The sequence below is a fragment of the Gekko japonicus genome, unplaced genomic scaffold, assembly GCF_001447785.1.
Source record: "Gekko japonicus isolate JY-2015 unplaced genomic scaffold, Gekko_japonicus_V1.1 scaffold212, whole genome shotgun sequence".
Lineage (NCBI taxonomy): Eukaryota > Metazoa > Chordata > Lepidosauria > Squamata > Gekkonidae > Gekko > Gekko japonicus.
Genome location: NW_015161953.1, coordinates 579,607 through 601,888, shown reverse-complemented (window position 1 = coordinate 601,888; position 22,282 = coordinate 579,607). Strand labels below are relative to the sequence as shown.

The window sequence follows — 22,282 nt, the reverse complement described above, 5'->3', positions numbered from 1 at the left end:
CCCCCCGCCCGTGGCACGGATCTCCAGAAACGCCAGTTCCCTGCACTTAAAGGAGCCGGTGTTTCCCTTTTAAGTGCACAAGCTGGCATTTCCCATTTAAGTGCACAAGCTGGCATTTCCCCTTTAAGAGCAAAGAGCCAGCGTTTCCCTTTTCAGTGCACGAAGCTGGCATTTCCCTGCAAGCCTGATCTCAAGCGGAGATCGGGCTTGGGAGGAAACACGGGTTCCATGCACTTAAAGGCAGCCACCCCTCTCTCTCAAGAGAGAAGGGAGAGGGGTGGCTGTGGGTGTTGGGGGCGGGGATTCCCCCACTGGCCATCTGGCAGGCAGCGGGTAGAACCCGCCCCCAAAACGGTGGACCCCTGGCAAACCGGGGTTTTTGGCAACCCTAAAGGTAATGCACACTGAAACAAAAAAATTCCCAACTTTAAGTCTGAATTTGTTGAGACTGAGAAGGAAAGAGACTCTTGGGGTTGCAGTGGATTGCTCAATGAAAATGCCAACCCAGTCTGCTGAAGCAGCAAAAAAGGCAAGTTCAATGCTGGGGATTATTAGAAAAGGGATTGAAAATGAAACAGCCAATATTATAATGCCCCATATAGATTTATGATGTGGCCTCATTTGAAATATAATTAGGGTTGCCAAGTTGTTTCTTCGCCGCAGCAAGGGACTCCCGGGAAAACCATAGAGTTTTCCCTCCGATGGTCATGGCCCCAGCGTGCCTTGCATCCTAATGTCACTTCCTGGTGACGCGCACATCGGGGTGGGTTTCCCCCCGGGGCCTGATCCGGGGGGACTTGGCAAGCCTAAATATAATGTACAGTTCTGTTCACCATATCTTGCAAAGGGCATTGCAGAGCTGGAAAAATTACAGAAGAGGGCAATGAAGATGATTAAGATGTTGTAGCACCTTTCCTATGAGGAAAGGCTGAGACTTTTCAGTTTAGAAAAGAGAGGACTAAAGGGGACATGATAGAGGTTTATAAAATTAAGCATGAGGTAGAGACAGTAGACTTGAGAACTTTTTCTCCCTCTTCCAAAATACCAAAACTCAAGGGCATCCAATGAAGTTGATGGGCAGTAGATTAAGAACAGACAAAAGGAAATACTTTACAAAGGTATGATTAAAATGTAGAATTTTCTGCTAGAGGATATAGTGATGGCCAAGGTACATACAGCTTTACAAGGGGATTAGACATATTCATGGAGGATTGGTTTATCAGTGGTTGCTAGCCATGATGTGTACAGGGAACCTCCATATTCAAAGGCAGTAAACTTCTGAGTCCCTGTGCCAGCAGGCAACATCAAGGAAAGGCCTCAGCAGCCTCTATGCTCTGTTCTTGGCCTTCTGAAGTAACTGACAGGCCTCTGTATGAGACAGGATGCTAGGTTAGGTGGACCACTTGTTTAGGCTTTTCTTATGCCTACTAATTACTTAATTAATTAATTAAAATATATATATATGCCCACCTTTTTTGTGGTTGAAGGCAGCTTACAATAATAGTTAAAACCTCCCTTGTTCAAAACCAAAACCAAAACAAATAACAAACCCCAAATGTCTCCTTCCCTCTGTTTTAATGGTCCCCTGTTCTTATATCTGTTTCAAAATAATGAATTAATCTCATTTGTGTGTGTGTGTGCGTGCATGCACACACATTTTTTTAAAATCAGGAAATAGTGCTGCCATTTATCATTATGCTTTTTTGGCAGATTTGCCACTCCCTAAACTGAAGATTAACCACCAGGAGAAATAACTATCTGATGCTAGTGTGTCTTGACCATAAATATGGATAAATCTTAGTAAAGATGGTTTTTATATTTTATGCTTTAAACACAAATTGTGAAACAACAATTTATTTGATTTATAACTGGGAAAATATGAAATATTGTAGCAGAATGTGATTTAAGAATTGCTTGCATCCAAAAATATCCCCAAGAGAAAGATTTAAAAGGAAAGAATGTATTATTTTAAAATAATGCAGTTAACATTAATAAAATAGGATTGAATATCAAAACGCCTCATACCCTTCATTGAGGGCTCTGGCCTTTTCCATGTCTTGAATTACATTCAAAAGGATTTTAATCTTCTCCTGGTTTGACTGCAAGGATTCCTCAACAGACTGGAGCCTATCTTGTAGAGCACACAGTTCACTGTGTGCCAAATGGATTTGATTAATTTGTTTAATGTCTTGATTCTGTGGTTCTATTCCAGCCTCTGGAAGATAGGCATTTATGTGAAAGCCTTCTAAGTAGTTGTCATACTGTGGCACTTCGGTATTGGTGGAAATGTTCTCTGCTTTAGTTTGACATGAGGGAACAGAAGGTAATGCATTGTTGTTAGCAAATGACTTTATTGTTTGGTTATTATTAGTCAGTGTCTTATGGTCAGAGTCTGTTTTCTGCTGTATTGGTTGCTGATGTTCTCTGAGGGAGCAGTGTAATGAACTGTGGCATAACTGAGGTGATGATGGAATGATTTCCTTAGTACCAGTGTCATCACTGGAGGCCAGTAGCTCAGTATAGTTTTTTTCCTTACAAGAACCATGACCCACATTAGTTTCATTACAGTTATAGCTGACGTAAGGGAGAGATTTTTCTGAGCCCATATGCACTGAAGAGTTCTCATCACATCGTCTCAGAGCTGTAGAAGAATGAACTAAACTGCTTAAATCCATTTGTGTATCTGGGCCATAAATGGAAAAATTGTCTTGTGTAGAACCCGGGTGTGTGTATTCAGGCACCTGGGTAGAAACAGTTGCTTTTTCCAGTATTGCAAATTTATCTGAACCCAAATAGATAGGCCCATTGCTTTGTGCTGTAGGTACCCTTTCAAACAGCAGATTGGCTGTTGTGGCTGCTCTCGGTCCGTCACCTAAATGCCGATTGATACTTAAGTAAGAGAGACTGGAAGAGATGGCATCTTGTTCAGAAAGATTCCCATTTACTTGAACAGAATATTCGGACTCCTTTGGCATTTCAGTTAAGGACTTGCTTGCTGTAATTCTTTTCTTTTTAAATACAGGAAAGTGTTTTCTGAGACTAGGAGATGTCTGTATGGCAATATTTTGTAATCCCATGTGAGATGAAGGGAAATTGAGGGAAGTGTTTACTTGGTTGTGGGGTTGTGATGTTTGTATTTTATCCAATGTATATGAGTCTTGAATGGCTGCTGTCTCCAGATCCGATTCTGTCAGTGGTGGATTGTCTGTTCCATCATCTTTGAATCGGACTTGTTGAGATTTGCTTCTGCGATGGTGGGGCCGCCTCTGAAAATCTACTGAATCCAGGCTGTTCCGCTTTAGCAGCACCGGGCGCACTTTAATGTCTTGTTGAGCCATTGTGTCACAATTTAATGTATCCAGATAATGCGTTTCTTTGCGACCCATTTCATTTGGTCATTTGAGCAACATCTGGCTGGGCCCCCAAATAAAAACAGACTATTGTTGTTGGACAAAAAAGTACCTTTTCATTCTCTTTGTTCTTATTGTGTATATATTGAGCTAGTAACTTCTTGTTTGCAGTTTTTAAAAATTCACTTCTAAGTATTATTTCTATGACTGAAAGAATTAACTTACAATTTAAATATTTGATCCCAGATATTCTGTATTTGCATAGAGTGTAAACAACAAACATTATAGCACTTCAGGGCAATTGCTTTCCAGATGCATAGGTCTCCTAGAAAAACATATTCTTTAATACTAAACTGAAACTTTTCCTTTATAGGTTTTTTTTCTTCTTGTTCCATCTTCTTACTGTTACTGATGAAATTAATCTTAAATAGCTGAACAGAAGCCTGCGAGTTGTGACCAAAGAGAAGTAAAGCATCCAACAGGATTAAATGAAAGTAGATTACTGTAGTATGGTCCTTGATCTTGTTGACACAGGTTTGAGATTAAGGATGTCTAAGGAACTGTGTGACTATGGTGACGTCCAAAAATATCTTGGTGTCTGGAGACTAGCTTTTATGGAATAGCATATGGTTTCTGAAAGGAAAAAAAAAAGAAAATAGTTGCTATATTATATTAAGCAATTGTTTTAATCTCAAAGTTATTTTTAATAATGCCTTGGGATGGTGTCAGATAACATACACAAACTGGAACACTTGCATGTTGTAGAGAAAGGCAGTTTTAAATAAAAATAATAATGGCGATGATTAAGGATTGGCGGGGATGAAAGGGGGGGGGGGATTGTACCATAAACCTAGAATCCAGAACCTAAAAAAGGTTAGTCAAATGCAAAAGAGGGCCAACAATAAAAGTGTAATATATGAAATATATAAAATAGGGTTGCCAGGTCTGGATTGGAAAATACCTGGAGACTTCGGGGGTGGAGCCGGGAGAGGGTGGGGTTTGGGGTGGGGAGAGGCCTCAGCATAGTACAATGCCATAGAGTCCACCCTTCAGAGCAGCCATTTTCTCCAGGGGAGCTGATCTCTGTCAGCTGGAGATCAGTTGTAAAAGCAGGAGATCCCCAGGGCCCACCTGGAGGCTGGCAACCCTAATATAAAAAGATACATATTAAACAAAGATTTTAAAATTATATATAAGGGCCCAATTACACCTCATGTACAAATAACAAATTATAACACACTAGGGCTGATAGATTCAACCTGGTTGTTCATTTCACCTTCTGTATTCTGTAGATTGCAGGAATGGGATTCACCTGGATCCTAGCAGCCTGTTGGATTAGGGTTGCCAGGTCCCATCTTCTCCCCTGTAGGGGGATTTGGGAGATGGTCCAGGAGGGGGAAGGGCCATCCCCGACATGATGACATAATGCAGAGTGACATCATCATTTCAGGGATGCAGGGTCACACATGCACACTTTCCCTTTCAGTGGTTGGGGAAAAAGCGGGTGCCTTGCTTGCCTGCCCTGCAAGCCGAATTCAAGCACAGCATCCACTTGGAAAGAGTGGGTACCCAGGGTACCTGCCCTGCAACCCGTGAATTTGCGGCTTGTGGGGCAGGCATGCATGATGCCCACTCTTTTCAATCAGGGCTGCAGATGACTATTGGGGCAGGGCTTCCCCCCACTGGCCAGCTGGCCGGCATCTGGGGAAGCCCCAAAAATTGGGGGATCCCCCACCTTCACCTGGGGACTGGCATCCCTATGTTGGATGGGGTTTGCTTGCTTGTGACAGTAGTGTGGGTGATCGGGAAAACCTCAGACCAGAAATTGATGTTATGTTGCCTTAACGGAACTAGGACATGGACATCTCTCTTGGGCACTAGCAACTGCTTGGCAAGGAGAAGCCAGGGCTGTATACAATTTGACAACCTAGGGGTCTGAGCAACTGGGTGGCCTTGCCTGGAAAATCAGGGATGTGCAGACAGAGGTGGCCTGACTCTTCTGCATACCATAAAATGTACATACTGCAAAAATCAGATATGAAATGAGTTCTGTTCCCTTGACTGCTGCAGATACTGTTTGGATATACAAATTAATAAAGTTGGCCCTTGATTACTCAAACCAATGGTGCTAGCTCCTCTTATCCCACAATGGATATTTTCTTTGAGTGCCCTATGCATGTAGAGCTCAGTGCGTACAAACACAGTTGGCACACCATAATAGTAGTATATAGACTTATGTGCTGTATCAATCAGTCAATCATAAGCTTTATTGCATTAGCACACAGCCTTAGCAATTAACATCAAAAATACCAACAACATCAGAGATAATGCAACAAATCACAGTAACAATAAAATCTCTAATATACTTTACAATTTTATAAAGAATCATTAAGATCACAAATATTTGAGTTAAAACCAACATCAATTCAAGCAATTCAGAGACTCAACAAAATACATAGATTTATCCATCAGCCGCATTAACAGTGGATGGTTTTGATAAGGCCTTTATCACCCGTGCATTGTTATCCATTTACTTTTGTTGGCAAGGAATATAGTTAGTCTCTCGTTATCTGCTCTCCCTGGATATTGTAATAAAATATACCCAAGATATCTTTTGTATTCTAATGCAAATCTTGGGCAGTAAAAGACCACATGACCTAGATTCTCAATAGAATTCTGATCGCAAGTACAGACACATTCTTTATATGGCATCGTGTTGTAATGGCCTCTTACCATCATCACCAATTGTAAGGTATCCAACCGTGCTTTGGTAAATGCTGTCCTATGCTTGGGATTAGGCAAATTTGTAAAGTAAGATGAAAGAGTTAAAGGAGAAGTTGCTTGTAAAGGGGGGCTATTCTCAAAGAATTTAGCAGCGTGGCATCTATCTGAACACTTATATCTAGCAGTCTTTGTTTTATTAATTGCTATATACATTGGACTCTACACATATTGGACTCCAGCCACGTGGGCTCCTTCAGAAATGAACCCTCAGTTTATGGCATCAGAAGATATGGGAAATGTATGTAATGGTAAAAATTGCATATCAGATTAGTCAGTATGAGTTAAACCCACATCAAACTGACTTTGTAGAGGTGTGGTCTATTATATTGGATTACTTGCCACAGCTTGAAGTCATTCCAAAAGCTTAAAATCTTTAATCTTATTATAATATATACAATGTATACATGGTATAAGCACTGTTTTATGGTGTCACCTTTCCTTAGTGGGTATTGTGTTAGATTCATGTGTTTGTGTTCATGTAATAATGTCAAATTTATACTCTGGCATACTGTTCATAGATTTTTGGTAGTTTGTAATCTTTGTGGTGTTTGTTTTAGTGTTTTGATGTTATTGATTTATGATATGTTTAAAAATAACATTTAAAAAAATGAAGAGTTTAAAAGCCATGTGGGTTCCCATAGAAGTGAAGAGTCTAATGCACAGAATCCATACAAGGTCTATGATATCAAGAAGGGAAGAGAATTTAATCCTAGTATACACAAATATTTCTTATTCTAGAAACTACTTCAGACTTATGATCAGATAGACTTAGACTGTGGTCACACCGGGAAGGTAATAGCACTCTGCTCCCGCTTTAATTTAATCAGGAACATTTTTCTTCGGGTTGGGCTGATTAGATGCAGCCAGCCCCTCTCTTCCACCACCCGCTCGCCTGCCAGCTCCTAAGGAAAATCAGCCTCTTCCTCTGATGATCCTTTTTTGCATTACCCCTGTTGATGCCTTGGCTAAATTGTCCTTGACAGCTCCAGCAAGCCGCCTGCCCGACCAGCCCTGGAGGGGCAGGAAAAGGAAGACCGGCCAACAGGCTACTGCACTCAGCTCGGCTCGTCGGGGCTGCGGCGGAGCCTCAACCATGCCGAGTCCCCCCAGACGATCCTGCCGGCCATGGGGCAGGCTCGGGTGGCTGCTGCTCCTGCGGCCACTGTGGGTGGTGGTGCTGCTGCTGCCATTTCCCCATGAAAAAAGGCTCAGCCCCGCCCTCTCCGCCATCCTCCATGCCGGCCCCCGTCCAGGCTGCCAGAGCCATCTTTTGTTCCCACCTCCAGGGTGCTGTAAGCTCTGACAGTTCCTGGGGAATGGGCTTCTGTTTCTTACAAGAAATTCACATTAACTTCAAACAGAGAAATGAATATAAAATAACGTTTAATAATGGATTTATTAAGCGCATGTTTACTCAAGCACTCAAACTGGAAGCTTTAAAAAAAAATCGCACAAAGAGCAGTCAGATGGCCCTAATCGCAATCATTGTGAAAGATGGCTGTCCAGATGGGCGAAATCGTGCATTCAAAGCGCAAGTGCCAGGAAAATACTTGATTTTCCAGGGGGCAGGAAAAACCGGAACAATTGCGGGAGTAAGCTTGCTTCAGCATGGGAGGCAGATTGGCACATGTGAATGGGAAATTTAAATGCGCTAGGGAACAGTGGCGAACCCCAATCAAAAGGACCGTGTGACCGCACCCTTAGTCTGCCCCACATTATTTGCTTGATTGACTTTTTCAGAGTGCAAGTTGTGGTGTGTTCTATCAGATAATTTATTAAATCTGACAAAGTACAGTCATAAATATGGAATTCTTTTAAATGTATCATGCACAAAGATGACACATAGTATTGAAGCTATGTATATTTTTCTCTGTACCCTCTGTATGTCCTTCAATATAATGCTTCTGCACTGCTTTCATAACTTTCATGCCAAAATATTAGCTTGTGTTTTGCAGAAAGCTGTGTTTTAAAAAGGGAAAAAAAGACTACCGTCTGTGATCAGTTGCTCTTTCTATTTTTTTCTCTTTCATTTGAAGATGTAAATACTGAAACATTTATGCCAGCAAAATGCTAACATAGCACAGAGTGCAAAAGTTTTCCCCCGAGAGAAAAAGAATTTTAAAGGTGGGATAAAAATGCTACTTCTTGAGTAGGAGTACATTTTGTCACATAGAAGTACTGATGAATTTTGTGGTCATGTAGCATCATCAAAATGCTTGAGCAAACTTCAGCGTGCTCTGTCTTGAGTACAAGAGAAAAATGCTGTTGAACATTTCTGTAAGTACCATTGAAGGAAACCTAAAGCAAGACAATTTTGGTATATCAGTCAGCTATACTTTAATGGCCAGCATAAACTAGCATAACATACGAAACCCCTGCAGAATTTACTGCCTTATTTGGTGCTAAGGTATAAGTTCAAAAAGTCCAAAGAGTACTTATTACAATTTGATGGGCTACAGAACAAATGTTAACAGCTTCACCTTTTAATTTAAGTCTGCCTTTATTTTTATAGCACATCTTTTTATAGTAGCTCAGTTATTAGAAGATTTTAGCTGTTTTTAAAAATCTGTAAAGTTTTAAAGAATTTTAACAGTTTATTAATATTCTACAGGAAAGTTTAAGGTGTACTAAGAACTGACAGTTAATAGTAAATTCCATTGTACACAGCCCTTCCCCACCCTCATAGCTACCTAATCAGGGCCCTCAACATTTTTTCCTCCCCTGTATGAGTTAAACCCACCTCAGTTTTGAGTTAAGCCCCCCTCTATTACTGATGTATGGTTTTGATGTTGCTCATCTTTGTCTGTTCTACCTTCTGTAACATCTAACTGTTTCCCCCAGTTGTCTTTATCTCTTTTATTTCTTTGACTGTTTCATAATACTGCCCATTTCCTCTTTCTCTTCATTCTAGAATGACACATGAACCCTTCATGGTAAGACTTGGCCAATACAAGGCAAATACGCCTCCCTCCCCGCTCACTAGGCCCGGGTTGGGCAGCCTCCAGCAGGGCAGTTGGCGCCCTGTTCGGAGCTCCGCCCTAGGTGAGATACTAGTGGGCCTAGTGAGAGGGCCAGCCCTGATGGGCAGCCAATTGACTGATTGTAGAATAGGCATAGTATGCATGCTCTGTCTAGCTCCTGATAAAAGCCAAGCCATGGTGTTCTGCACCAACTGTAGTTTCCAGGTTGATTTTGATGGGAGACCAATGTAAAATGTATTACACTAGTCTAGTCTCTGTGTCATAATGACATGAATCCAGGTAGCCAGATGAGCTGTATCAAGGTAGGGGGGCATCATCCAGGCTAGACTGAGTTGGAGGAAAGCATTTTTTAGTTAAGTAGGATTTGTGTAGGAATAAAAATTGAATATGGGTTCTTGAAATAGACATTGTTTTATTTTAATTCTTATTATTTTACCTAGTAGTTATGATTCAAAAATAGAAATGCTAGATGAATAATAAGTCATAATTTTGCTTTTTAAGGTATTTTGTTCTACAATAGGTATTTTAAAGTAAAGCAAAAGTATGTTATGATCACTGGGCACATACTTTCCCTATTGATTTGCTGAGTGAAGACAAGCATAGTTTATCATAAATTTTGGCCTGGCAGGAATTGTACATTTCCTCCCACAGCAGGATCCTTATAAGTCTGGACAGAAAAATGAGGAAAGGGTAGTAGAGGGTGGAATGAATAGACCCTGTATTAATGGTATTTTTGAAGTAATTTTCAGGTTACATAGAGGTTATGTTACTTACAGAAAGGTTTCTGTATATGAATGTCATGATAATTGTTCTGGTTGGATGTTTTCTTTAACATTAAGGAGTGATCCAAATAAGGAAAAAGAGCATTCCCGTTTTACTGTTTTAATATAAAGTTGGAAGCATAACAGATGGGGTCTTATAAAAATACACCCAAGGTCAAAGCAAAGTCATTCGGGACTGTATGACTCAGGATGTCTCTATAAAACAGCAAATAAACAGCACCTGATTTATAGCTAGTTCTTGTAACTTTTTTAAAGGATCAGCAGATTGATTGTGCAGAGTGGAGACATGCTTGTTCACAGTAGTGCTTCACAAAACATTTATGACACATTTTCTGCTCTACTGTTCTCTTGACAGAGTTATCATTCCTAAAATTCAGAAACTTTATTTTCAGAACATTTAGAATGTCTCATGTTGGTTGTTCAGTCTATTCTTACCGGAGAGACAGTCCAGCATAAACCAAACATTGATATAGCTGTTAACACCTTTCTCATGGTGTCAGAAATCCCATAGGAGCCACTGACCACTGTTTGTTCTTCTAGGAGGGGCCTGGAGATCTCCTGGAATTAGAACTGATCTCCAGACTATGGAGTTCAGTTCCCCTGGAGAAAATGGCTGCTTTGGAGGGCGGACATCATGGTACTAAACCTTCTGAGGCCTCACACCTTCCCAAACTCTGCCCTCTCCAGGCTTCACCCCCTCTGAATTTCCCAACCGACAGTTGGCAACTCTTCTCCCTTAGCAGAGTAGCTACCTAACATTAACCCTGTTTAAGAGAAAGCCATGGAGAAAGGTGTTCTACTAGTTCTGAACTGATTCCATTCTACAGTGGAAAAGAAAGGTCAACTGCTTTGTACCTATCAGGGTGGGAGATACACAGACACCATGACTCAGTTCTCCTGACCCATATTTGGAGGAACTAAATATTCTTTGTATGTGTAGTAATTTTTAAAAGTATGTATTTTAATTTTTTGCCTGCCTATTTGAGAAGTAGTGTTGTGGTTTAGCCTCGGATGGACCAGACTTGGCAGTTCTCATAAAAGTTCATGAAAATCAACAGATGTGTGGAAGGTGTTCATTTTTATGGAGTAGGCCATAATTGATTGACATGGATTGTAAAGTCTGTTGGCTAGGTATGGCATGTTAAAACAGACTATAAAATTACCTGGAAAGAATCTCTTATGAATTTTTGTGTAACAGGTCAGAAAAGCAGTCCCCAGTAAGTAAAACCACCAATGGATATCCACTGTAGTGTTTGCCCATTGAAGCTAATAGAACTGAATCTAGGTATTTGCTTGCAAGAATTTTTATGCGGAGCTTATATTGAAATGAATGTCAAATGGTAGATTCCTTATTCTGTAGCAAAGACTGTAGATAATTTTTGAGGGGAAATTGTCAAAGAATCCAATACCATTCTTCTGTCCTCTTTTTTCTCTCACACCGTTAAAAAACCTCCCTGTTAAAACTGTTCAAAGGCATACTAAATATTGTATTTCATTTAACGTCTGATTTATGTTGAAATAGCATTCCTTCTTAAGTTTTGTTTAACAGCAATCGATCTGTATATCTGTGCTATCAAAGCAGAGCTCAGACCAATCAAAGCAATTTTCCCCCAAATGTAAAATTTGAGAGTGATGGAGTACAAAACAATGATTAAGCCATGGCAATTTTTCTTTGTTTGAATCCTGCCTTTATGCATAAATTTCAGACAGTTGCAGACATAAACTGACCGTCTCTGTTCCTGGTAAAGACAATGTCTTAACAATTGCTTCTTTTTTTCTTCCAAAGACTATTTACTTAATGTTTGAATCTGGAAAAAAATAAGGACATACCAGTAAGTAGGAGAAAAAAAGCAAGAACAAGGTGCAAGGGGGAGTAGTTTGACATTTTAGAAGAAGAAGAAGAGATTGGATTTATACCCCGCCCTTCACTACCCAAAGGAGAGAGTGGCTTACAAACTCCTTTCCCTTCCCCTCCCCACAACAGACACCCTGTGAGGTAGGTGGGGCTGAGAGAGCTCTTTTGAGAACGGCTCTTTCAAGAACAAACAGCTCCGACAGAACTATGGCTTGCCCAAGGTCATCCAGCAGCTGCAAGTGGAAAAGTGGAGAATCAAACCCGGTTCTCCCAGATTAGAGTCCACACACTTAACCACTACACCTAAAAGGTCAAATAAACTACTATCCCTTGCACCTCCTAATGTTTGGCTAGGTTGATTCCCTCAGTTAGCAGACATATTTAGGGTTTTAGTTAGGGTTTTCAGCTGTAGCCAGCAACCTGGCAGGAGCATGGGGGGGCAGTTTTGTTGGCATGGTGTTCCAGTGCATGCTGTCACCTACAGTGCAACACTGGGTAACACTGAAGAGCCCCCCCCCTCCCCTTGCCAGCCTGTTATGCGGCAATGGGGAAGGGGGCCCCAGGGTGGGAAGCTCCCTTGGTTTTAGTCAACAGCTGAAAATGGTTTGTTTCAGCTGCATTATATAATGTGGACAGGACTTTCTGGCCCTGAAACTTGAGCATTATTAGCACAGACACTGTATTATTAGCACACTGTGTGATTACTGTCCAGTTTACACATTACTGCAACATTGTGGAGCCACTTCTGTATGGCTTTTCCTCACACGATCTTGGAAAGAATTGAATGTAGAAAGTGTGCTGCTGGGAACTTCTTGTCTGTTGCCTCATGCAGTTGTGCATATGAGATTACATCTTGATGTATGCCTCTCTTGTGTTTTCCCCCCAAGGTTCTCTTTTCCACCTGTAAATTCTATACCTCTTCACAGCTCGTATGCTAACATTTTCTAGCCATGCTTGAATAATAATCCTGGATCAGAAAGCCATTTCACAAAGAACCTGTTTTCTACACATGAGCAGTACTTACCAATCCCTAGAAAAGCATTTCCATACATTTAATGCATAAACTGGTAGACTGCTATTTATTTATTTGACTTCATTTATACCCTGTCTTTCTCCCCAATGGGGACCCAAAATGACGTAAATGGTTTTCCTTTTCTACTTTTTATCCAGTCACAACAGTCCTATGAGGTAGGCAAGGCTGAGTGTGTGTGACTGGCCCAAGATTCACCAAGCAAGCTTTCTTGGTAGACTGGGGATTCAACTAGGATCAACCCAGATCCTAGTCTGATCCTCTAACCACTGCACCATGCTGACTTTCTGCAGTTTGGTACATTAACACATTACATTCTTCTTCTACGTTTTGCTATGCAAATATAGCTAAGGATGCCTAAATGAGGAGGGGTTAGAACTGTTTCTTATAGAAGAAGTAACAGAAAGTAATTTTATTTTCCAACTGGAAATCTTATCTTCTTCAACTGCAATATATGTTGCTGGTATCTGAATAATAAGTTGAATGAAGTGTTTTGCAGTTGGCAGATTTTATGGATAGCACAGGCTAACAGCAACCAATCTCAACTGTCTTGGTCACCCTTATGAGGGCATAAAGGTGGAGTATAAATTTTGTAAAATAAAATATATGACTCATTTTAGATCCTCATCTGAGACTCTGTCCAAGGGCCCCCACATTTAGAAGTTAGGAAGATGTTGATTGGAGATGAGGCATTTGGATTCTCTCTCTACACACACCTGTTTGGTACAATCACAGGTTAATTATCCCTTGCCTTTTCTAGAATGTTTTGAATTTTTTCTCAGTGTTGATTTTTAATATTTTTGTACTAGGATTTATTTGTATATAAGACTTTAACTTACTGATTTTTAAGATGTCACCTTGAATTAACAGTTAGATTCAAACTCCCTGCATCAGACACTGTGAATCTAACAAGCTTACACCCTGAAACTCCCATTAATTTCTAAGGTGCTACTTGACTTGAATCTAGCTGCTCTACTGCAGACCAACATGGCTACCCTCTGAAACTACTTTGAATTAAATATTATAGCCCTTTTCACATTACCATTCCAAACCAGATGTTATTCGTTGTTGACCCGATTTAGAGTTAAAGCAATACAGGCATGGGGGTTTCATACAGCAAATTTCCTTCAGTTAATGAGCCATCTCTGAAATGCTATGGTCATTTCAAACAGTGCTACTTTTCCCCCACACCATATTCCTTGGACATTTTTTTAACTTTCCAAGGTGAGTGTTTTATTGCTATAACATTCATTGCTATAGCATTTCAATGGAGTCAACAGAGTCAATGCATCTCAATGATGCTGCTATAGCAGTTTAGTGCTATAGCACTCACCAGGGCTCTTTTTTTTTGAAAAAGAGGTGCTGGAATTCTCAAGAGGGAAATGAAGTTTTCAATCTGTATACTGAAAATGCATGAACTTTTAAACATTTTTAAAAGAATTTTGTTGAAGAGGTTCCCCCAGAATAAAAGCTCTGGCGCTCACCTTAGAATGTTAAAAAAAAGTCCAAGGAAGATCATGCAGCAAGAAAGGGTGTGGGGGGGAAGTGGCATTATAGGAAGCACTATGGACATTTTAAACAGCACATCACAGCAATTCAGAAGTGCAGCAAAGGGGTTGAAAATGGAAAAAAGCAGTTTCCCTCAAAAGCAGCTCAATCATGCTTTGCTAACCTGATGCAAGTGGGTTTGTATGAACAAGTTAATAAATTCCACTAGCAGCTGGTTACTAAAACGGATTTGTCTGAAATGACAGAAAAAAATCCATTAGCAGCCAGTTACTGAAACGGTATACATAGGTAATTTGAAAAGGGTCTAAGTCGGGCTATGGGCTACGGACCAAGTGTCATCCATGGCAGCACTGGGACTCTCTCAATTCATATTGCCCCCCATGCATTGGGCCGGTAACACGCTTGATTTGATCTTCGCGGCTGGGGTGACAGTGAACCGGATTACTGCAGTAGCAGTACCACTATGCCCTAAAGGCCCATCTGAATGTTCCACCCCGACCCTGTTTAGGCGGTGAGCAGTTTTTAGCTCGCCCGAGGAGCCAAATGGACCCAGTATGGCTTCAGATGGCTCTACGGGATCCGAGGCCCCCTGGTGGCTCATTGGATGAGCTTGTGGAGGACTGGCATTGCCGACTCTCCGCAGCCATTGATGAGATTGCTCCCAGGCGTCCTCTCCTCACTCGCTCTAGGCTGGCGCCCTGGTATACCCAGGAGCTGCAGCTGATGAAGCGAGAGCTGAGACGGCTAGAGAGACGGTGGCGCAGCTCCCTTTTCCATTTTGGGTGGTGGCTCTCATCCATTCCTTCAATACTAGGATACTTCTGAAGTTCTGCTCATGCAAGGTCACTGTCTTTCAGTGAGGAAAACAGTAGCTAATGCTAGAGCAGTGTGCTCTGTGGGAAAGGAAAGCCTCCATGCTGGACAAAGCATGGTACAAGCAGAAACAAGGTTTAAGATTCAATCCAAAAATTACTACACACTAAGTTTTCTGACCTCATTAAATGTTTTGTCAGTACACTGCAGGCTTAATTAATCCAGCAGCCTTAAATAATAGGTGACAATAATAAAAGTGAAATCAGCCCAAGATGACAATGTTATACAAATAGAAAATTACTCTCCTTTCAAAATAGAATTTAGAGGGCAGCTGATATAATAAGAGCATGTCAAATCAGTAAATGCTCTTGCACAGGAGTGCGCTTCTTCATACATTTACATCTTCATTGGTTTTCTAACAATGTAGTTTGACTATTTAAATTATTATATGCTCTATTCTAAACATGTTAAATTGTTCATGCCTTAGCATAAATGTTTTATTAGTAATTTAATGGCATTTGTCCTTGATAAGACATTTATTTTAATTGACTTTCAATTATTTACAGCCGTTAGCATTATAAAAATTTACATGGCGACCAGACAGTTGCTTGTGTCAAGTATTTAAATGAGAATCTCTATTTTAGATTGTGTGGTTATCTAACTTATTCTGAGCACATTAAAGCATTATTACTAATAAGACAAATAAAGCAGTTTCTCCTCACCTACCCTTCCCCACTACAACTTTAGCATTGTTCAGTAGGATGTACCATTTTAGGCTGTGTAAAATGGATGAAAATGTAAGCATAGTTGCTGCCCCTTAAATCTTGCTAACCTTTTTACTTAAAGATCATCTGTGAACAGCTGCATCCAGAGCACCATTTTACATTGTGCCATATATTCCAAATGCATCTTGTATGTTTGATGGTAAATGCTCAAAAATGAGTAAATGCTGAGCTTTGTTATTAATTTGTAATATCTTCGGAATGTGGGTGAGAAATAGTTGCCAATAAGACTCATTGGATATTGAATGACCAAATTCTCATGTCCTTCTCATGACTGAATTCTCATGTCTTTAATCTAGAAGCAATCTAATATCTGATGTCCTTAATCATACCTACTAAAGCACACTGGTAAACTACTAGACCACATAGGTTTTGCTCTCCCAGGAGGAAAATCCACTATCATCAGCACCTTTCACTAATGGATCATGGCATCCAGCCCTTTGTCCCTACTTTCAGTCTGTAGCAACTGTAACTTATCCAAATAATATGGGCCTGCAACTAATGCAAAATCCAAGACAAAAATACTAGTGTAGTGTCCTAATGTGCCACCATGTGGAAGCTGAGATCTGTGGAGTCTGAGGGAGGAAATTCGCGAAGAACATAAGAGCCCTGCTGGATCAGACTAGTGGTCCATCAAGTCCAGCATCCTGTCTCACACAGTGACCAACCTGGAGTTCCCCTGGAGGGCCAACAAGGCAAAGAGGCTGAGGCCTTCCCCTGATATTGCTGGCTCTGGGATTCAGAGGTTTAGTGCCTCTGAATGTGGACGTTCCCCTCAGTCACCATGGCTAATAGCCACTGATAGACCTATCCTCCATGAATTTATCTAATCCCCTCTAAACCAGATCTAGACCAGGTGTTACAAGCCGTGGCTGGATGGCTTAGACTGAGCTGACTGAAACTGAATCCAATGAAGATGGAGGTCCTGTGCCTGAGCTGGGATGGTTTGAGGGCTGGGATCCTACTCCTGACCTTCGATGGGGTGCCGTTGGTGCCAGTGTTGGAGGTTGGGAGTCTGGGAGTGCTCTTGGATGCCTCCTTAACAATGGAGGCCCAGGTAGCAGCCATTGCTAAGCCAGCCTTCTACCATCTTCAGCTGATTAGGCAGCTGGTTCCTTTCCTTGACTGCAATGATTTGGCAACAGTGATCCATGTGATGGTCACCTCGAGACTGGACTACTGTAATGCTCTCTACATAGGGCTGCCCTTGTCGCAAATCTGGAAGCTGCCACTACTGCAAAATGCTGTGGCTAGGCTCTTGATGGTCTCCCTGTGTTGGCCACTGTGTGAGACAGGAGCACATCCAGCCTGTGCTGAAGGCATTGCACTGGCTGCTGATAGCATACTGAATTTGTTTCAAGGTGCGGGTTTTGACCTTTAAAGCCCTCTATGGTCAAGGGCTGACATACCTGAGGGACCGCCTTTCCCCATATGTTCCCCAGTGAGCACTTTGTTCTGGGTCCCAAAACCGACTGACCGCCAGGGTCCAAAAGATGTCAGGCTGGCTATAACCAGGGCCAGGGCCTTTTTGGTGGTGGCTCTGTACTGGTGGAATGAGCTCCTGGAAGAGACCAGGGCCCTGCAGGACCTTCTACAGTTCCACAGGGCCTGCAAGACGGAGCTCTTTCACCAGGCTTTTGATTAATGAGTTGCCACCAACAACAATACTACCACCACCAACACCAGCAACAAATCTCTATACAGAGCCCTGTTCCCTGGCGTCACCATTTACAGCCTGTGCCTGCCACATATATATGACGAAGATCAAGGAGCTGACGAGCAAGGCAGACCATAGAACATATTAATATGAATGTTGCCATCATCTTTAAGCATTTATTATAAATCTTGCTAGCACTTTATGATATTGGACTGTTTTTAGAAGGTTTTATGAGTACTATAATTGTTTAGTTATGTTTTATCAGTGTGTAAGCTGCCCTGAGCCTGCTTCAGCGGGGCTGGTGGGATATAAATCAAATAAATAAATACTAAAATAAATTTAAAGCTGTTTATTCCTGTGACCATCGCTACATCCTCTTGCAACAGTTTCCACATTTTAATCATTCTCTGTGTAAAGAAGTGTTTACTATTGTCTATCCTGAATCTACTGTCCATCAGCTTCATAGGTTGCTCACAAGTTCTAGTATTTTGGGAGGAGAAAAATTTCCCTTAGTCAACTCTCTCTACCCCATGCATAGTTGTATAAACTTCTGTCATCTGCCCCTTGTCATCTCTTTGTCTAAACTGAAAAGACCCAGACTCTTCAGCCTTTCCTCATAAGGAAGGTGGTCCAACCCCACAGTCATCTTGGTTGCCTTCTTCTGTACTATTTCCAGCTCTGTGATGTGCTTTTTGAGATATGGTGACCAGAAATGTACACAGTATTCCAAGTTTGCCTTTTTCACTGCTGCAACACACTGGGTTGACACTTTCATTGAGCTATCCACTATAACACCAGGATCCTTGCCCCTCTTATAGTACAGGGTACTAAAGGGAGGGCAGCTAAAGAAAATAGTTATAAATTTGCTAGAGAATTCTGCCAAAATTAAGGCTTCTATTGCAACTGCAGCATTGTGTCTGTACATGGCAAAAGGTCAGAAAGCATTTGGGAAGGGGGCTGAATTTCACATGCTGGTACTAATTGGCCCATTCTTCAGGCTTCTAGTTTTTCTTGACCATGGACTGACTGAGATCGGTGAGATCTCTAGCTCGCCCTCTATGATATCACATGACCTTCTGTCACATGCTTGCAGCTCCTCGCCCACAACAAACTGACTCCCACACTGACTTGCTTCTGCCAACAGCACCTTTATTTGTATGCCTAGAGGCATGGTTACAGTCACTTGCCAATGTTACAAGATATTCGACCCACCCTCCTCCATCAGCCACCCCCAGGAATGCGTGATTATTGCTTTTAAGGCTGGCCCAACAATTGGCTCTACCCTCAAAACCTCATTTCTGTTCCCCAGCCAATCCAATTTGGCCCACACATGCCCAATGGCACCCCCCTCTGCTTCTAAGGATGCTGAGGCTACAATCCTCTTTCACCCTACATTATGCATATTGGGCCAAACTCAGCCTATTGTCCTCCTCTGACCCTGGGCTTGCCCCAGGCTCTGAATCTGGCCTGATTCATCCCTTTGGGCTGCCTCACACTCTGCTGGCCACATTCTGCTAGGGCCTGACTTGAGTGTTATGATTGCCTAATTCCCCTTCTTCACTGCATCCCCATGCTCTATGACATTGTGTCCAGGAGATCCCTGCCTGACATCCAGCATCAACTTTTTAGAGATCACTGAGCGGCTGCTATTTGAAAAGAAAGGTGGGAAAGATCTGGCTTCCCCTTGAGTGCCTTCTGCTTATGGTTCATAGTATTCAGCACTTGATGCAAATAATAGCTACAAATATAGCATGTGTTAGAGATATAGCTGCAAGCAACTGTACCTAAGCAAGTTTTAATTTCTGCCATTTGTGAAAATGGAGATGGGGGAAAGAAGCCACTGACATTGTGGTTGAAACAAAAGACACTTTATTTTCTGGGCTTAGGAACAGTATGCAGATCTCTTCATTATCGTACCAAACCCAAAGAATTGCATGATTTTAGAGAAAAGGATCAGAACATCCATATAACATAATTCAAGGCTGACTATTCAATGAAAGTGCATGGTATTACACATTGAACTCATGATATCATTATTGTTTACAGCAGGTGTTGTAAGTGTATGACAAAACTTGCTGTCCTGAATCTCCTTTTGTTTATTTGATATGCTGTAATCACTGTCTGAAAAGCCACAGCTTCTGATTCTGAACTTCCCCTTTGAGCTTTATGAGCTTTAGAAAATGGATGGATTGCACAAACTGAACTTCAGCAGTCTTTTGCATCTTTTTGTTTGTTCCAGGATTATCAGTTTTGGTGCCTTGATGCAGAGGAATCTGAGGCAGGTAAAAACAAGAGCACTCAGATGCTCTGTGGAGTGGCCTTCCTGCTATGCTGCAGGAACACTATGCTTGGCAGAGCCCCAGGCTGCACTCCTGCGCCAAAGACTCAAAGGTGTTCTGTATTCTGCCACGGTGGAAAGCACTTTCCCAACATCAGATCCTTTGCATCCTAGATCTAAGAGTTTTGGAGCAGCATGAATTAGCTGTTATATTACTTTTAAACTCTGCTTTATCTGTCATAAATCTGAAAGGAAACTACCTCATTTTTTGAATTTTCCATTTTGAGTATTTTGAGTTTGCTCCTTCTCCCGAGATTTATAAAATCTTTCTATTTCAGCCTCAAAGATATCATTCCCCCCCCCTTCAGTTGTTCTAGGTTAGGGCAGTCTTTGACTTGTATGATATTATGTACTCTTGGTCAGCAGCCAGCATGCAGAAGGCCATCAAACCAGGGAGCTACTGTGACTCCCAGACAGTCGTAGGCAGGAGGACCCTTTTGAGGTTTAAAACAGCTGGCCATCTCAGGCAGTCGGCACAAATGCTAGCCTTTCCCCCACCATTGGTGGGAACAGCTTCAAAGCACAATAGTTTGGGGGCACTTTAAGCCTTGTCCATACCAATGCAACAGCAGAATGCCCAGATAAGGGCAGTGCAAATGAGAGCCACAAGTTGCCAGATGCAGGAAGCAGACAGCTGTGCTAATTGTCAGCCCATTTCCTTCCCAGCAGCAGCAAAGACTTCAACACATCCAGAAGGTTTCAACACATAGAGGGGTAGGCATGGCAGGAGACACATCAAAAGAAATTTCAGTGTGAATGCAGGAGAGCTAGGCTAGCTGTGCATGCTGCTGGCAAGCCAAAATCTAGTTACAGAGAGCCAGTTTGGTGTAGTGGTTAAGTGCGCGGACTCTAATCTGGGAGAACCAAGTTTGATTCCCCACTCCTCCACTTGCACCTGGGCAAGCAGTTCTGATAATGAGCTGTTTTTGAAAAAGAGCAGTTTCTGTCAGAGTTCTCTCAGCCCCACCTACCTCACAGGGTGTCTGTTGTGGGGAGGGGAAGGGAAAGGAGTTTGTAAGCCGCTCTGAGACTCCTTTGGGTAGTGAAGGGAGGGTTATAAATCCAATCTCCTCCTCTTCCTCCTCCTTCCCCTCCTCCTCCTCTTCTTCTTCTCCTCCTCCTCGGCTTTGCTTTTGCCTCTTCCTCTCTCTTAACCTGGCACCAGTACTTGTTAATGAAACAAGGTGCAGGGGTTCAGGGAAATCTTCTGGCTAGTGGGGTATCACCTGGATATAGGTGTACAAAGCAATGCCATGTTGCTAAACAGAGACGGGTTTGAGGAGAGCACCCCATATGAAGGCTTCCTTATTTATGAAAAATAAATTCTTCATCACACATTTTCTGATATGATTTCAGATGTTGGACACTGGCTGCCTCCCAATTTATGTTTTGCTTGCGATTTCCCACCAAATTCTTTGTTTTCTGAGCCTTTGTGTGAATTAGTAGGTTTACACACATGAGTGGGAGAAGAAGAATATTGATTCATGCGTTGCTGAAGCATACCTCATTTTATGGACATCTAAGGTTACCTTTCACTTTGCAATTTCTGTGGTTGTTAGTGACCCACAAAGTGGTTATTTCTAAATCCCTCCAATTCTATATTAAAAATGGTTGAGCTGCTGTCTTCAGAGAATTGTACCATCCATCCTCCTCTGATTTTGCATGGGGTTTTGTTAATACTTGGAGAACTAATGCTATTTTAATTCTGCCTTTAATTATGTATGCTTTAAAAGAGCAGTTTTGATACAGTTAGAATGTTCTGTTTTATGAACCCCCAAATGTCAGCAAGAACAGAATATATATTGTGTAATTGTGTTATATATATTCTTTTACTTTGTGGAACTTGTTAAAACTCCTCAAAGTAGTCTTTAAAATGGTTTGCAGAAAACAAAAAAGGCATTGCTTTTTGTCACTTTATTTTTGTCAGAGCTGTATTCCTTGTCATAAAATGTATTCTGTGAAACATTCTTTCTTGCCATTCCAAACTATTGGAATGCCTCATTAGATTTATTTAAAGCAAGCCCGGGGTAGTGCAGGCAAGATAGGTGGTTTGTTTAAAGTCTCTTTTCTCTCCATGTGGGCACTAAATGCTGAACTACAAAATCTGGGCAACATCCTCTGCCCACATTTCCCCCTTTACTCTCTATTGCATTTAGTAAAGCATACCTTGTGTTCTGATGGCATTATGTAGTCCGTATTCTTTTTCCCGATTCTACATTACCACTGGCATGTGAAGGAAATGCATAATGTCATGTGAGGATATATAAGTGTAATTTCCCATACATTATAGTGGGGAAGCACTCTCTCTGAGGCTACCCAGGCATCCACAAACCTGCTCACTAAGTGCCTTTAGCTTTCTGGTAGGGACAGCAACCTTGGATTCTTTCCCTTGAGTGATTAT

General features: G+C 41.6%; 2 protein-coding genes across 2 annotated transcripts in view; one reads left to right on the top strand and one right to left on the bottom strand.

Annotated features, from left to right (window-relative positions):
• FAM196B (family with sequence similarity 196 member B) overlaps positions 1-3,386 on the bottom strand; it is a 51,204-nt gene extending 47,818 nt beyond the window's left edge. Inside the window, exon 1 of the mRNA XM_015429464.1 lies at positions 2,026-3,386. Within this exon, the coding sequence (XP_015284950.1) occupies positions 2,026-3,386 (1,361 nt within the window). The remainder of the gene's footprint in view (positions 1-2,025) is intronic.
• The window catches only part of DOCK2 (dedicator of cytokinesis 2), a 556,464-nt gene that overhangs the window by 260,577 nt on the left and 273,605 nt on the right, over positions 1-22,282 (top strand). The window lies entirely within an intron of this gene.